Here is a 17057-nt window from a genome sequence, read left to right as displayed (position 1 = left end):
GCACAAGGGCACTGTGCAGCAGACCCTGAGCACACACTTCACCCAACCGCTGACCTCTGCTCTGCGAACCCTGGAGGTGAGGCATACTAGAAAGTCATGTGGTTCATATCCTCAGGGTCTAACACAATGCTAAGTGCTCAGTAAAAATGGTCACAACATGATGAATGAATGAAGAAACTTGATTCTCGGTGGCAAAGAAAAGTATTGTATCAGGAAGCGAACTGATGGGACGACATCCAGTTCTCTCCAAGCTAGTAATCCACTCTGATTTTGTGTCTATATCTACAGCACACAGAATATTAATAGCTAAAACAGGCCAGTGATTGCCTCCCTCAGAGAGGAGCACTGCAACCAGGATTGCTTCAGGGGTTCACAGCTGATGCAGCTAGATGCCCAGAGGCTCCAGAATTTACTGCCAACACTGCAGCATGGCACCTACTCCTTTGCTTCATGTGCCAGGAAAAGTGTACAGAGGGGCTGAGGTGACCTTGCTCTCAGAAGCCAAGCCTGATGGGGAAGTAGATCATGCAAAGCCGTCATTATTATATTTGTGCATGGGAAGGATGGGCAGGTGGAGAATACTGCCGAAGTCATGGTCTCCTTCCTCAGCAGCTGATGTGTGGGGGGTGAATAGGGATCTCGTGGGATCTAGAAGCATTCTGACATTGAAATAGGCATTATCACCTCTGAACTCACACAGGCTCTGGTCTAGAAAACTTTAAGCAGAAATACAGTGCATCACCTGTTGAGACTGAAGGTTGTAAGACAGAGGGCCAGCCCCAGGGATTCTGCGGACCATCTCTGAATCCCTGTCATGTTTCTGCCACATATTTCTGTGTGACCTTGAGCAGTCAGTCTACATTTCTATGCCTCATAGCGATCATCTGTCAGTCAAGAGGGATACAGGTGGGCCGGCAAGATAGCTCAGAGGACGAAGTGCCTGCTTAGGCAAGTGCAGGGGCCAGGATTTGATTCCTGGCACCACGTGCCATGCAGGCCCTGCCCCCAGGGGCACTAAGCCAGCTACTAGTCTGGGCATGGTGGTGTGCACCTGTAATCCCAGCCTGAGGCAGGCTGAAAACAGAAGGATCACTATGAATCTGAGCTACATAGTGAGACCTTGCACACATACACATACACACACACGCACACACACACACACACATGCACAAAAGAAAGGAGGGATAGAGGCTAATCATCTCTGTTCTATCTGACCTTTGAGAAATCCATGTCAGGAATCAGTTTGTCCCCAGATAGCTAAATATAATGGATAATAAGAAGTTTCTATAGTCTTTCATATTTTACATATGGGTATGAGGAGTGATTGAAATTATAGAGGGTGCCGCTGCTGAGCGGCTTCCAAAAGAGAGGCAGGCTTACAAGCACAGTGCTGTACTCCACCAGATCTGGCACTGTGGAACACCTAGCTCCTCCCCAAAGCTAAAATGACCATGGATGGCAAATGTTTTTAATGGATTTAGCACATCAAGGAAGCCATGCCTGATCAACTAAAGACACCCATGAAAGACTTCCAGAACTCCTTTAGAACATCACAAGAATGATGGGATCAGTATGTCCAAGGTAAGGGAGAGACTGTTTTGATGGAGATCAGTGGTGTTGTGTCTTTTATTGTAAGTGGTTTTTATTTGTTGTTATTTTTTAATGTATTTGGTAGAGGTTCTTGTCACACAGCTTGGACTTGCAGTGATCCTGTTTTGGAGCCTCCCCAGCACTGGGATTATAGGTATGTGTCTGGTCTTGGTGGCCGCTCAGTGATCCCAGGGTGGGGCCAGCACAGCATGTGATATTGGGGCTCAAACCTGGGCCCTTGCACTTGCCAGGCAGGCGCTTAGACCACTGAGCTATCTCCATGGCCTGTAAGTAGTTTTTAAAAATTAAACTTTTAGCATATTTCCCAATCACATCTTACAATGTAAGCATGCATACAGTTTTTCATTGTAGGTGTTATCCTTTTAGTAGGGTTACCTTATGCTCATGTAAATTGCAATCCTGTGCTGATAGCCTAAGAAGAGAAGGTAACCTTAGGACTTTCCTGTAGCAGTCAGTGAACATTCAGTGGCTGAATGGATGTGTGGATGAACGCGCCTTGAGCACTTTACATTTCTTGACTATATTTGAACTTCCAATATTTTCTCCCACTAGAATGAGATAGTGATCTATCTGCGTGAACAGCAACGTGTGCATGACGGTGCTTGCCAAGCATGCCAGTAGTCCCTGTTTCCCACTCTACCATGGGAGGGTCAACTCCTGGGAGCTGCCTCTCTGCCTTGCTCCTTACCCAGGTCCATGTGGGGCAGCTCCGGGACGTCCCTCATGATGATCAGGAAGTAGAGGCGGAGTCCCCGGTAGGCTTGGAGGAGCAGGAGGCACAGGTCACGGTGCCACTTGTGTGCGTGCTGCATGCAGTTCTCTGAGGGGACGTAGAAGCTTCCCTGAAGGGACGAGACAGAAATGAAGCTGAGGACCATGATGCCTAGCACAGGCTGTCCACGGATCCTGCAGTCCACGGGCCCGTGTCAATAGCCCCAAGATGTGTGGAGGCCCTGGCAAGCAAGAGTGCTCTTAGAAAAGCTGACAAGAGTTGAAGATTCCATAAAAAGAAAGGTCTGAGTTAGAGCTCTTCTTTATGTCCCTCTCCATGTAGGAAAAGACTGAAATCTTCCAAGTCTTTTTTTTTTTAAATCAAGTTCAAATTAAGATAGTAACAATAACAGTACTGACAATAGTAATTCTAACAAAAGATGAGGGTGTTGATGGTGTAGATGGTCCCCTGGCCATGGAGGTCTGTGACTGTGTCACCCCCATGTACAAGGTCCTTTTCCAACAACTTCCAGGAACATGCTAAGAAGTGGTGACAAGGGATGTGGGCTGCTTCTCATTGGTAGATTAGGGACTTATGATTGTTCTTAGAGCATGTGGGGGAGGGGGAGATAGTGCTGAAAAAGACAAACCTTACTTTGCACAGCAGTGAGCAGCCTGAAGTTGAGTAAAGCATGTTGGAGAAGCACCTCTTAGGAGCCCTAGATGCATACATGGAGAACGAGAGTGCTCCCTGCATGCTGTTTCATTGGTTGCTGCAAGAAAAATTAATCTGACAGAATTACAACATGGTTTGGTCATCTAAGAAAAAACACAAAGGTCTGCAATGGATTTATTTGTATAAGGAGAATAAAACAATATACATTTTGAATTTTCTTGCCAAGCTCAGAAGAAGGATATCCTGGGCAATTGCAGGGGAGGCTTATCCTGAGAATAGAGAGAGGGGAGAGGGCTTGGACAATGGAAAAATGAGGGGTAAGGCAGAGTATGCTGGACAGTTTGGTGGCACTAGGATCTGCCGATTTATCTACTCTCCACACAGTCATGAGGTGGGGAAGTAATGGCTCACCACTTCCTGGGTTCTTTCCCTGTCCTGTTGGAAACTCCACTGGGAAGCCTCGTGCTTCACCTGGTCTCTGTTCTAGGTAGCACCTAGGGGGGTGAGCAGGTCTAAGGGAAGAGAACAAGCACCTGCACTTCCTCCAGTGGGGTTGTGAGGCAGACATTGATGACACTCACGCCAGCCACCACATCTTCAAGATGGGTCACGTGGGATGTAAGATGCTGCCAACAGGAGACCTGCATGCAAGGCTCAGGTCTGTGTTTGCCGAACCCTGAGGCCATCGTAGATAATCTTTCCAGGAAAGAGAGTGAGCTGTATGCTCAGCCACTCATCCCTGGCACCATGAAGAAAGGCTTTCAGACCCCAAGTCCTCTAGATAGACCCTCTGTAGCAACCGCAACTCTTCAAGGCCTTACTTCCTCAGCTCTAAAGTGGTTCCTTGATTATAAAGTTTCCAGATCTCTTCTGATTTGAACCTGAGAGAGTTTTGACAAGGGTTGAAATCAAAGACTTGCTCATTTCATAATCAGAAAATTTATCCCACTGGAATGCCTGGGTACACCTGGCATTCAGGGTAATCCATATATTTCTGTCTTTCATCCTTCCTATTGTATTAACATCAAACAGAGAAGCCACTGCAGTTGTAGAAAGACCAGCAGAGCTTTCACACAACAGAGAGCATATCCAACTTCCCAGGCCTGTGGAGCAAAAAAGAAAGCCTTGCTCATGAATCACCCAGCTAGTTCAATTACACTGGATCACATCTGACCTTTAACTAGCACCAGAAAGGGCAGACACTCCGATTTTGTGTTTTAAAATGGAACATAAATTTAGAAAGACAAAAATCCCAATATTACCAAGATGAACAAATATAAAGAGCCCTATTGCTGAGAGTCCAATAATTTCTTACAGGTCCTCCAAGGATTCCCTACTCATGCATGCATATGCATAGGTGCAGGTATGTTAACCTACTGCCTGTGGGCATATTCTGAAAACATACATAGGCATGACTGTAAGCATGACCTGTACATTCCCTGCTCTGTCTTTTATCATGTAACATGCCCTGGAGCTGTTTTCTGTGCAGAATAAAGAGTTAGTACAAGTAGCTGCAGTTTCTGCTCCATTGATCAAAATAGTATGGCTCTAGCATGGAATGACTGGGCTAAGCACACTCTGCTTGTCAGCAGGAGAAAGGAGTCTCGGAGCCAGGTGCTGAAGCAAGGGGCCCTTGCTCAGTACACCACAAGTGCCTCTGAGAACTGCCTGGCAGACAACAGACGCTTAGCAAATGTCTGCTTGCTTTGACAGAAGCACTAATTTAAGCCCTGTGGTGTCTCCATTAGCCATGACTAAGCAGATATGAGGGCAGAGGGCGAATTATAAAGGCACTGAATGCAAGACTCTCACGTCCCCATTTGGTCTGCCTCGGGCAGCCCTTAGAAGCCCTTTTAATGCCCTGCTTCCTGCTCACAACTCGGTGTTTTGTCACCACAGCCTTGTTTTGAAAGTAGCTAAGGACACAGCAAGGAGGGCAAGGAAGCTGTGAAGTCTGTCATGAAGTTTCGAGCCAGATCTGAATATTACACATATTTTTCAGAAGAGACATGAAGAAGTCTCTGGGGAGTCTTCATAAGGCTGATTCCATTGGATTGTTGGAATAATAAGTCTGCACACTAATTCAAAGAGAAATCTTGAAAATGTTGACCATTATTTTAAAAAAGACTCTTCATTTGCTATAAATCACTCAACGACAGCATGACTTTTTGAAAGCAAGTAATATGCTGCAGGAAATTACATTAGACAGCCCTCCAGGCCTGCGAGCTCAGACAGAAGGGCAAAGGCAGTGGGCCTCCATTAGAAGTGCAGGCAGCAGACCGACAGGCCTTGCGCGGTCTTCCTAGAGCACAGCGAGAACATTTTAGCAATCCGTTTTTCAGAGCCTGGAACACAAACCCCCCATTGGAAGAACAGGCTGCAGGCAGGCACACCCACAGCTCCAGCGAGCTGTACAAGGCCAGGCTCTTGGCCAGCGCCCACCCTCCTTAGGTGCACATGGAGAGGGTTCTCTCCTTTTCTGGGGCTGAATGAAGCCCAATGTAAAGGGACCTACTCCATACCATTGGAGTCAAATATAGAGCCCGGAGCATGGGCCATATGACAGACACACTTTATTTTGAGGCAAACTCCAGTTTAAATTCCAGTTTTGCTGGTTCTGCCGGTGTCACCTTGGATGGGCTTCCTCCTCACATTTCACTGCAGGGACATCACCGTCATGATATCAGAAGGAATAAGTGAAGCTATCCAGTGAAGCACTGACTGATGTCCTGCGCCTGTGGAATGGCAGTGCATGCAGGAAGGGCCTGGTGGGCACAAGGGACATGTTCCCTGGGGGCCTCTCTCAGCAAGCCTACCGCTGGTGCAGCTAAAAAATCAGCAATGATCCATGTCATTGAACCTAAGTATCTTTTTTAACTCACTCCACATCCCTTGCGAGCACTATAGGGATGCAATTTAGTTTGAACAGAGAACCTGAAGTCAAATCGGTCTGTTACCTAACTCAAGCATTGTCTCCTTTTAGTCTGTGACTGAGTTAGTTCCTTCACAGAGAACCTTTTATTTTTTTCTTTTTTTTATTTTTATGTTTTGTACTGGGGGACTGAACTCAGGACCTTATGCTGGCAGGCATACACTTGTGCTGCTGAGCTGTGTCCCCAGCCCCAGGTCGTTAGCATAGAAAGTTCTGGTTCCCTAGCACAGAAACTGAGCTAACAATAATGTGAAAGTGCTTAGAAGGCTGCCTGGCATAATGCTAAGTATTCATTAGGTGATAATTAATAAGTTTGGCATTTTTTTTGCATTTATTACCTGCTAGAGTATTTGAAAATCAGACAGAGCTGAGCTTGTTAGGAACATTTATCTCTGTGCATGTGTTATGGTTTGTGTATAGGTGTCCCCCTGTAGGCTCAGGTAGTATTGGAGTGGCTTCTGGAGTTCATGATTGATTATTGTGGGTGTGGATGCTGAACCTGCCCTGGGGCGGGTAATCTGCATTACAATGTAAGGAGGGAAGAGAAGCTAGCTGCTTAAGCTGCTGCTACTCCGCCCTTTTGTTCTCTTGCTCTTTGCAGATACCATGAAAGGTTGCTCCCTGCCTTGTGCTGCACTGCCTTGGAGCCAGCTGAGTATGGACTGAAACCTCCAGTAACTGTGAGCTAACTAAACTTTTTCCTTCCTTCTTTTTGGGTGATTATTTGTCCCAGCAATGACAGTAACTGAGACAACACGCCTTTCAAATCTGAACCTAATTCCTGCTCTGGGCTCCAGATTTTGAATGCTTCCCTTCTGATTTGAAAGCTGGCCTCATTCTCATAGAGCTACCTCTAAGGTGCTTATTGTGCCCCCACTTATCTGACCTTTCTCTTCCATCTGATCTTCTTTAATGGATCCCCCTTTGTCATCACCCGACAAAGCCAAGGAACCTTCCTGGGCTCCAGACTTCACTCTCACCTCCACAATGACGACGTTACCTCTGGAACTGTCTCCTTTCTGTCCTCCTTTGACTTGTCTAGATGGCTCAGTAGCATTACTAAATCATATTGCCCATGGGTCTCCCAGTTCTGCTCACATTTTCTTCTGGAACTTCCTTCCAGCTGTGCAGTTAGCCTGCCTCATCACCCACTACTAACATCCAGGTTCCTTGCTTGGCATTTAAGGCCTTCGCATCTTACACTCTGACCATCCTTCCCCACTCAACTGCTGCTTCCATTTCCCCACAGGGTTCCAGATGCCTTTATCCGGTGCAGCTCTGTTTCATTGCTGCTTATAGGTCCTTTGAGCAGACCATTTGATCTAACACCAAGGTACCACTGAGGCTGAAGACAGATGGCACCTTCTCAGCGAGCTTGTCCACGCTGTGGCTGCTCTGTGATGGCCGTACATGACTTACAAGACCACTTATATCTGTGTCTCTGTCTCCAGGCTTCCCGTACACTTTCAGGGCTGACACAGTGACTGCTTGTCTTGGAACATGACATTCCCAGCACACAGTGTTACCGAGTACAGAATACAAAGAAAACTAACCTGCTCTGCAGGGACCCGCAGCTCAAAAGCATGCAGACTTGGGAATGTATGCCCAGCATTCTCACCATCAGTTCGTGCCACCTGATAGAACAGTCATACATGTACAACACATGGTTCAAGCCAGCTGGAAAGTGCTAACATTCAACTCATCCTTATCTTTTCCTTCTTTAGAACCATGGGAAGGGATGACGAGATAGCTCAGTGGACTAAGTGCCTGCTTAGGCAAGCACAGGGACCAGGGTTCGGTCCCCAGTACCCTATGCCACGCTGGCCCGGCCTCCTGGCACATTGAACTTGTGATTGAGTCCAGGCATGGGGATGCATGCCTGTAATCCCAGTGCTGGGGACATTGAAAGCAGGAAGATCACTATGAGTCCAAGCTGCACAGTGAGACCCTGTACCAAATGCATTAAAAAAAATAAATAAAATAAAATAAAAGTGGGACCTTCATATACTTTGCAGATTTGGGTTAGGATTTTGTAAATGCCCCCAAATCATGCTATAAATATTTATATCTGAACATATTACTTGTTTATATTTCATGGAATATGTGTGCAATCTGGCTTTTTCCTTGGCATGTAATGAACACTGATAGTTTTTAAATGCAAACACACCTATAAATTCAAGACGTTTTGTTGACAAATACTACGTTTTTGTTATAACTATGAAGAATGTAAAATGGAACGAGCTATTAATATTCGAGGAATTTATCTGACAAAGAAATGTAAGCACTATCAGCCTCAGAATCTAGAGTGCTGTGAATAGCAGCTTTGGCCCATTCGACAGTGTGTCTGCTATGTGCTTTGTACTATTTTTAAGTCCCTGTGTTCCTGTTCTTGGTAATTCAGTATGCTTCATAATATCATCTCATTTGTGCTGATAATAAATAATTATCAGGCTGGGATATAGTTCAGTGGCATAAGCACCTGCCTTGCAAGTGCAAGGTTCTGAGTTCAATTCCCAGTACTGAAAAAAAAAAAATCCTGACCACCGAAACATGAATAGTTAATATATATTATTTAATCCTATCAAATTACAAGCATTAAGTGCTTTATATGTATAAATGATTTAATTATACCACCTTGATTAAATCAGTTTAACACTTAAACCTGGCTTATAAATTAGGAATCAGGACCTCAGAGTGGTAGATAACTTGTTTACAGATCTCATGGTAAGCAAGCAATAGATGAAACATTCAGATACACACTGGTGCTGGAAGCCTAGAGACGTCTAGCCTTGACCGCAAGCTTCCTCTTGGGATTAGCGTCCGACTGTTCCAATGGTTCACTTGTATTCACATGCCCAGAAAGCTAGAGTGGAGCTTCTAATCCAGTCTGGGCCTAGGCTTAGGATGGAAACCAGCTGCGTGAATGACTAAGAGAATGACGCCCATCTTACGCTAGCTTCACTTTGTCTATAACTTCACGTGACCCACGAAAATCACTTTACCTTTCTCACCTTTGGCAGTATCTCTGTCACATACAAATTGTTGAGGTCTCATTCAGTAATTCCTCACTTCTCTGTCCCAGTACAATACACTGTGGTGACTAGTCAGGTGTTGAAATACAAGTATTTCTTATCCAAAATTTAAAATATAACAGTCACAAGTGATTGTTTTCATATTAATATTGGAGTGCCAAAGCTCCCTTTTTGTTCCCCCGGTGACATCCCAGGGTACCCACCCAAAGGGAAAGAAAGGGGCACAAGATCTTTTGGTCTGGGATATAAGGAGGCATGGAGGGAGAGAATATAGCTGACAACACAGGTCTGGCCACTCTCTGGCCCATTCTACAGGCCTGGCTCCTTCTGCGATCTATGGGTTCTGTCTGTGGATTCCACTGACATGGATCAAAAATATTTTTTTAAAAATCCCATCTGTACTGAACAAGTTCCGATGTTTTTAGTTGTCATCACTCTGTAGGAAATACAGTATGACAGCTATTGACATCACATTCACTTAATATTTAACACTGTAGGTAACCTGGAAACAAACCAAAAAGGAGCATGTTTTTAGCTTCTCTGCTGATACCATTCCATTTAATAGGAGAAATTTGAGCACCCTTGGTGGAAGAGGGGCTCCACGAAGGAATTTCCTGAAGACACCGAGGGGCAACTGTATATGCTTGCTGCCCTCCACCTGTACACAGCTCCTATAAATGATGGTTGGTGATCCCTGGGGATCATCTACATGGCTCTAGCTAATGACAGTCAGGTTTGCATTTCTCCTTCTCTTTCTCTTTGTGCATCTCAAGGAAATCAGGGACAGTGTATTATCCACCTTCTCTACCCAGCTTTTCACATATCTGGCAGCGATTCTACATGTTTCACTGAAGTGAGGCTTTGAAAGGATGAGGTTTCAGGAAGCTTGAAAAATGGTATTGGCTCCTCCAGGCTTTTGTGTGAGTGTTGGGGGCACGGTTACAACATCAGTTTGTACTAAGAGGAGCTGCAGCCAGTGTAGGAAGTTGTCGGACACACACTGCCACACTCCAATTCTCCATCCCTCATGTGCTTCCAACATGGAAACTGACAGCATCAGCATAACAATCTTGGCCTCCTTCTCTAACCTGTACTGGGGAAATAGGGAGTTCTAGTAAGAAAGTGGATTCTGTCCTTTCCTTTCTCAGGGGTCTCTTCCTCAGCCTGGCCATGCCTGGTGAAGGGATACCTGTGTGGGATCCTGTGGCTGTCCAGCACCACTTCCATTGAATAGTAAAATCTAACATTCAATCTTCAAGGGTTCCCTTGACCAAAGATGTAAGTAAAAATATCCAATTTGTGCTATCCAAATGGTGTGTGCTGAATTGGGAAAGAATATGCCATGTGTCCTTGGCCTTCACACCAAAAGACCCCATCTCCTTTGACAGCTGCACAGATGGTCCCTAAAGAGCTGCATCAGGGCCCCCAAGCCCAGGGAGAACTGAAGAAAGTGGCTCTGTGGAGGAAGAACGCGGGAGTGGTAGAGGTTTCCGGTCGTGTTTCCTGGAAGGTACAGTGATGCTGCAAACATACAGCAGGGGCAGAGTGCCTGGGGGTTTGTGGTCCGCAGAGATGCTGTGCTAAAGCAGATTCATAATCTGGGGTCTGAGTAGGAAATTTTTGAAAAAGGAACCCTTTGATTGAGAGAGAGAGAGAGAGAGAGAGAGAGAGAGAGAGAGAGAGAGAAACTTGAAAATCACTTGACTATAGCATTGGCCCTGGAGGCTTCAGTTAATCTACAGAGGTTCAAATAACAAATACAACTTATAGGCCTGGAAATCAGATTTCAACAATCTTCACTTGTCATTATTTTTATTTCTAATCCCTATGCATTGATTTCTTGCCTTTCTCTTTATAATGCTGTTTTAAGAACAACTTTTAAAAGATGTTTTTTGGTTCAGTTCATATAAAAGCAATGACAAGATGATTTTTTAATGAACATGTTGAGGTTATAGTTATATTCGGTAGAGTTAGAATTATGAGGGTTGGTTACCTGGGATCAAATTTAAGCTTTTTATACACTTTCAAGAAGAATTTCCCTCTTACACTTTTCATGGCGGTTTAGATAACTACAGAAAACAGGAGTGGGGACTCAAGAAGAGGATAGCTTTATGCTCCCATAAAACCATAACAAATATTTAATCCACTATTTTATTGTAATTTTTATTGGTGAAAATTCCATGCAAAACCTTCCACTATTATACTTCAGTGATAATATTTTCTTTAGCAATCTCATCAAATCCTACAAGCACTAAGAAATTTCGACCTATTGAGATCTTTAAATATAATTCCTAATTAGCAATTAAATATAATGAAATGCACACTCTGAATAAATTATAACCATCTTTTATCTTCATAACTATGATGCATTTTGTTTGAACATATAGCTTATTGCTATTAATCTATTTTACTTGAGAATCCTGTTGTTCTAAGTACTCTGATTGGATTATTTCTTTTCCTCTTTGGCAAGTGCTTGTGGTCCGAGGAATTCCAGCCATCACCAAAATCCCAGCTGACCAGTGTGTGGCCCTCCCTGTGAGCTCATCACCTTGCTGAGCACTCAGTCTCCAAAAGTTACCAACTACTATTGCCACATGAAGGGAAATATATTAAGAAAAGAGGAACAAGTACAGTGCAATGCAGAAAACATCCGACCAGAGACAGCCTCAGGATGCAGAGTGTGGCAGCACGCACACAGCAGCTTAGATGGAAGACTTCGTGAGAGATGAAGCTGCAATTGAAGAGTTTCATAAGCAGAGACGGATGAAGAAAGGGCAAGCAAGCGCAGGCGCCATTGCAAACGCAGATGCTGAATAAATAAACTACGGAAAAGAGATGCAGTATAAGTGGGCCGCTAAGGTAAATGAGCGGGGGAGAGAAAAGCAGGACATAACCCAGACAGCCAGCATGGAGCTGGGCCACAGGAGGCTGGGCCTGGCAGATGACTGAAGAATCGTTCCCAAGCAACTACAGACACATAAGCAAAGCACAGACGTGGCAGTGTGGCCTTTGAGGAGTGGCGCCCCATGAATTCAGCCTTTCTTTGTGACTCTGGCTGTTCATTGGTTTTGGTTTCTGGTCCTTCCAATCCTTAGGAAATGTGGAAGCATGATACAAATTCACAGAGGTGGCATGGGCCTTGAGAGATTGCAAGAATGGCCCCCAGGCCTACAGTTACTAAGAGGCAGGCCTAGGATTTCAAACCATCACAGCTTACCTTAAAGGCCAAGTGTTTCTCCCAGTAGTAGTATTCTATATTTCTAGAACCAGAGCCCTGAAATTGATGGGCAGCTTCTCAACTGAGGGCAAGACCATAAGACTAGAGACAATGAAAACAGCAAGAGTAAAACCAGGTGACCATCGGATAAGCAGGATTAATTACGTGAAGGGTCAGGCAATTATCACTGCAGCCCCCAGAGGCTGCTTCCACAGTCATAGGCTGAGGCACATCCATGCATCTCAGTGAACTTTCCTTGGGATGCTTCAATCATTGTGTCTGATTCCACTTTGAAAGGCGCAGGGTTTCATTATGGTGCCCAAAGATTTAAAATTGTATATTTGTGACTTTCAACTATAAAAGATCATAAAATTATAATATTCCTGCAGCTATTCCTTAGGCAGATCTATAATTCCTGTTGGCTAGTGAGTTCTGAGGACTCTTTTATAAATCTACTCCTTGTGTCTACCATGCTGCTCTTTGCAGGCTTTCTACACAATGCCCATTCTGTTGGGAATCTGGAAGGTAGACCAGAAGACCAGCATTGAAAGCACAATCACTGTTCTGATGCCAGACAGAAACCTAGTCATGTGGCTACCCATGAACTTCCCTATCTGAGAGTCACAGTGTGTCCAGTTGTGGTTAGGGAGCAGGAGGGGCCTGCAGGGCCTGCTCCTAGAGTACACCCCCTGACACACACCCATAAGCACTCATTGCCTTTGTGTCTCAGGTGTTTAGAGATAATGCCCATTGGTCACCACCTGGCTGCTATAGAAAACAGATTGGCTTTTCTCAGAGACAACTAAGCCTCAGGACAGACCACCTTAAGGACCTTGTCACATTAGAAGGTTCAGTTTAATAGGAAATCAGCTCAAATTATACCTGGCTTTCATTCAAGTAATTACGGTAATCATATGAACTGAAATAACGGTATTTGCATAATAATTCAGAGTTTACCTAGAGCTCTTATGTCAGTACTAAGAGGTTTGTATCATTATTAGAGTCACTGAATAGATGGAGAGAAAAAGCGGTGAATATCTCAGACATCATGTCAGAAATCAAAGGCTGCCTACAAAAATATTTACCAAAAATTAAGAGACCAAAAGTAACCTGAAAAATTTTAAGCAAAATATGCAACATGGTGATGGCCATAATGTGTCCAAATGTTTCCATACAGATTTAGTAGCTCCATATTTGCATAGGGTTTAAGATTAAGTTGTTAAACATATGGGCACTGAAGTGGGGCTATTTATATTGCACTGCGACCTTTCTTAGTTGAGGCTAGGAGCTTTGGCTGGGTTTTAATGTTGGCTGACATTTGTGAGCTGATTCTTTGCTAGTACTCTGCTGAGTACTGTGAGTATCTTTCATACGATATGCTGCTGTGCAGCTATATTCTGGGTATCTGCAATCACTTATAACCTGCATGATCACACAGCAATGATATGACCAGTACCTATGAGCAGTGTGGTGAAGAGCAGCTTAAACAGGTCCAGATGCTTACAAGAGAATCTAGTGAAGGCTAAGCACCTGGCAAATAGATGTTTTATTAAGGGGACACAGAAGAAGTGTACACTAGCCAGTTCAGTGGTGTAGATGGGGCCACAACCATTAGAATTCTAAAACACCAACAGGTGACGCTTTAGAAGAGGCTTTGAAAGTGCTGATGTTGGGTGCCATTCTGGAAGCCATGCTAGAAGCTTTTTTCCTACACCCAACAAAAATGAGACACCCACCCAAAAAAAGTAAGAAAGAAACAGAACTGCACCTCCCTGCCTTCTTCCAGACACAATGGCCTCTCTTCATTTTGCCTGTCAGTGTTGTACACAGACCTCTCAAGGGTTATGCACAGAGTATTTTAGTACCATCATATGCCAGGCACAGGCCTTTTCACAGTTGCTTCTACTGATGACTTGGTAGATGGTAGATACATTAGCTAAGGGTGTAATGTAAATATATCATCCCAGTATAGGGAACACTTGACAGTCCACAATAGAAACTGCTGGATCTGTCTGTTGAGACATGTGTAGCCTTGACAATTTCATTTTTTAGTACTTTATTACTATTTGTACTTCATCAAAAGCAATTCTTCACACTGTATGTACCACTTAGGAGTTTTGCTAGCAGTTGGCTAACTGCATTCTTAATATTTAAACTAATTGAGAGTAACATTGTACAACTCAAACTGGACAAGCAATTTAGTTGTCAGATCATTAAAGGCTACAAGTACTTTTTGATGAATCCCTTTATTTTTACAATCCGGGTTGTAGAAAGTTTTGATTGAAATGAAAAATCATTTCTTCAATTCAATCTGATGTGTATGTGCCTCTTAAAAATCATGCATACTGGACTATATTAGAATATTTTGCTGAATTCACGCACCTACAGTATTTAAATGACAATGGAATACCCATCTCTGACAAAACAAAACAAAAAAGGGGATATAAATGAATGACCGTTTTGTATCTGTATATTGAAAACAGTTAGGATAGATATGCAGCTACTTTCTCTTAATTCAGTGAATAGAAAGATTTGTTCTAATAGTGTCCATGGACAGGATAGCATGTCTGCATCTTGCACAATGAATAACCAAAACTAAGACAACAATATGCAATGTATTAATTATTGAAACTGTCCTACTAATCAGTTTCGAAACTGTCTCATTGCTATTCATTTCTCAATAAAATTATTTTTAAAAATCATGCAATAGTCACCGACTTGGTGAAAGTTTGTGTGCTAAGCGAGATGAGCTCCAAGCGCTGGGTCAGCCTGAATTCATATGGGGCCAATGCACATTGTCCAGTTGGAGATCCTGGGCAAGGGTGGTGAGCCCTCAGAGCGCCTTCATCCTGGGTGGCACTGATCTCTCCGTGGAAAATGCTTTGGGGTGATACATATTAACTGTGCATGATTATTGATGGGATGAAATTACGTATCAAGGGAACCAAAGTTGTTCTGCAAGTAGTAGTGAGCAGGAATTCAGATATAGAAATAATGTGGGCATAGTTCATTTCTTTATTTTTATTAGTGTCAGTATGTTAACAGAATGCAAATTTATTTCCTCTCCTAGGTAGGTCACACTCAGGACTTACAGGAGGTGGACAGATGGAAGGACAGGAAAGGAGAACCCTTAGCTTCCTGTGTTGTTCTCCGTTCCATACAATTCCTTGCCTTGAACTTGGTGTATTTCATGGCTTTAGCACTTGGTTCTCAGAACTGACAGAAACATATTTTGGAAATAAGATCTTGGCTTGTTAAAGCTCAAGTGTGGAGGGAGTTCATCTGCCTTGCAAATTGCTGTTTGTGGATTTAAGCAAGTAAAGGACAGATTCATGTAGAGAAGAAGATAGGGGTAAAAAGAAACAGTGGTGGACTGGAAGGTGCTGTCAAAAGGGAAGGAGCATGCTCTGCTAGGCTGGGGCTCCCTTAGAGGACCCTCTGAGAGCAGCAGGAATCTATAGATAAGAGCACTTCCATAGCACCAAAGCTTGGAATGGAAACTTTCCACATGTGAAGGGGACATTCATGTGGGCCCTGTGTGGTCTTCTCGAAGACTCTATTGTAGAGTCTAACCCAAGTACCAAGCTTCAGCCTGCCCTTTCCTCGAATCCAGATCCCTGTCCTGACCTGGATGTGCTCCTCCTCTTACCATCACCTCATCACACCTGGCATAGGTAAGTTCAGGTGGCAGCTCCACACTGTTCCTCAGGAGAGATCATGGTAAGCAAATGCGTTCACCTCATCTTTGGACTTCTCTGCATTTCTCTCATTCAAATTTACCTTTGTTAACAGATAAATTTGTCATTCTGCCAGGGATAGTCATATTATAGAACTACATAGAATAATATACATAGCATGCTTCACATGGTGTATATGTGAATTTATTCAGGAATTATTTATCAAATCTTGTTTCAGGGATAGGCACCAAGCAGCATGCTATTAGGAAGTAAAAAGACTATGTGCATGTGATTTTTACACTGGAGACCCTTAGTCTAGTGTATGAGGCAACACACAGAACAATGATTTCAGTGTAGTATGGTTAGTGTTTTTTATACATGGATACATATATGCTACTGTAACACAAAGAAAGATGTCTTTCTCATTGTGAGGCAAGTAAAAAAAATGCTGTGTGAAAGACTACCATATATTCACAAAAACAGATAAAAACAGGAAGAAGAAAGGCACTTATAAAGGACAGGCTTTTGCCGAAGTGAAAAATGGAAGTGATAGAGTTTTGGGAGAAAGTATGTACAGGGATATGGTTGAAGATGAGTTTAGACTTAGAGATTCAGAACTTCTTCGTGGCTTGTCCTCAGATGAATGTGGCCTCAAGTTAGCCATAAGGGGAGATGGAGCAGGAAGAGAAGGATCAGGCGAGAGGTAGGCAAGAAGCAGAACATTCTCCAGATAAAAAACAACAGAGAGTTACACTTGGGCAGCAGAAGAGGGAAGGCATGTGGAACAAAATAACAAAAATAATTTGAGCTTGTAGGGTATAGATATATGAAAGAAGAACTGAAAGGTATTCTGAGGTGGCTCATTTGGCAAGCAACACAGATAAAAACGTGCTAAGACCCTCGCTCAGCCTGGGCTCAAATACTTCCACCACCATCCATGGTCCATCTGGCACTGGGCTAGCTACTCACGTTTCTAGGCATAAATTTCTTTATCTGTGTAAAACAAGGAAACTACTGATAGCTTCCTTCCACAGAGTACTAAGAAAGAGTAAACCAGATGATGAGTGTAAAAGCTTAATACAAGGCCAGAGAACAGTAAATAATACTTAATATTTTAGCTGATATTATCTAATTGGTTAATTGAAAGAAAGAGACTGATCTGAATAGTTTTTATGGGGTCACATTCTTTATCAATCAATTC

At 43.5% G+C, this 17057-nt stretch overlaps 1 protein-coding gene across 3 annotated transcripts in view; it reads right to left on the bottom strand.

Annotated features, from left to right (window-relative positions):
- Fam135b (family with sequence similarity 135 member B) overlaps positions 1-17057 on the bottom strand; it is a 266786-nt gene that overhangs the window by 52334 nt on the left and 197395 nt on the right. For all 3 annotated transcript variants that reach the window (XM_023723955.1, XM_023723957.1, XM_023723956.1), the window contains one exon: positions 2300-2453. In XM_023723955.1, the coding sequence (XP_023579723.1) occupies positions 2300-2453 (154 nt within the window). The remainder of the gene's footprint in view (positions 1-2299; positions 2454-17057) is intronic.

This window comes from Octodon degus, unplaced genomic scaffold (assembly GCF_000260255.1).
Source record: "Octodon degus isolate 3935 unplaced genomic scaffold, OctDeg1.0 scaffold00104, whole genome shotgun sequence".
NCBI classification, from domain to species: Eukaryota; Metazoa; Chordata; class Mammalia; order Rodentia; family Octodontidae; genus Octodon; species Octodon degus.
This window is presented reverse-complemented; position numbering and strand designations above follow the sequence as displayed.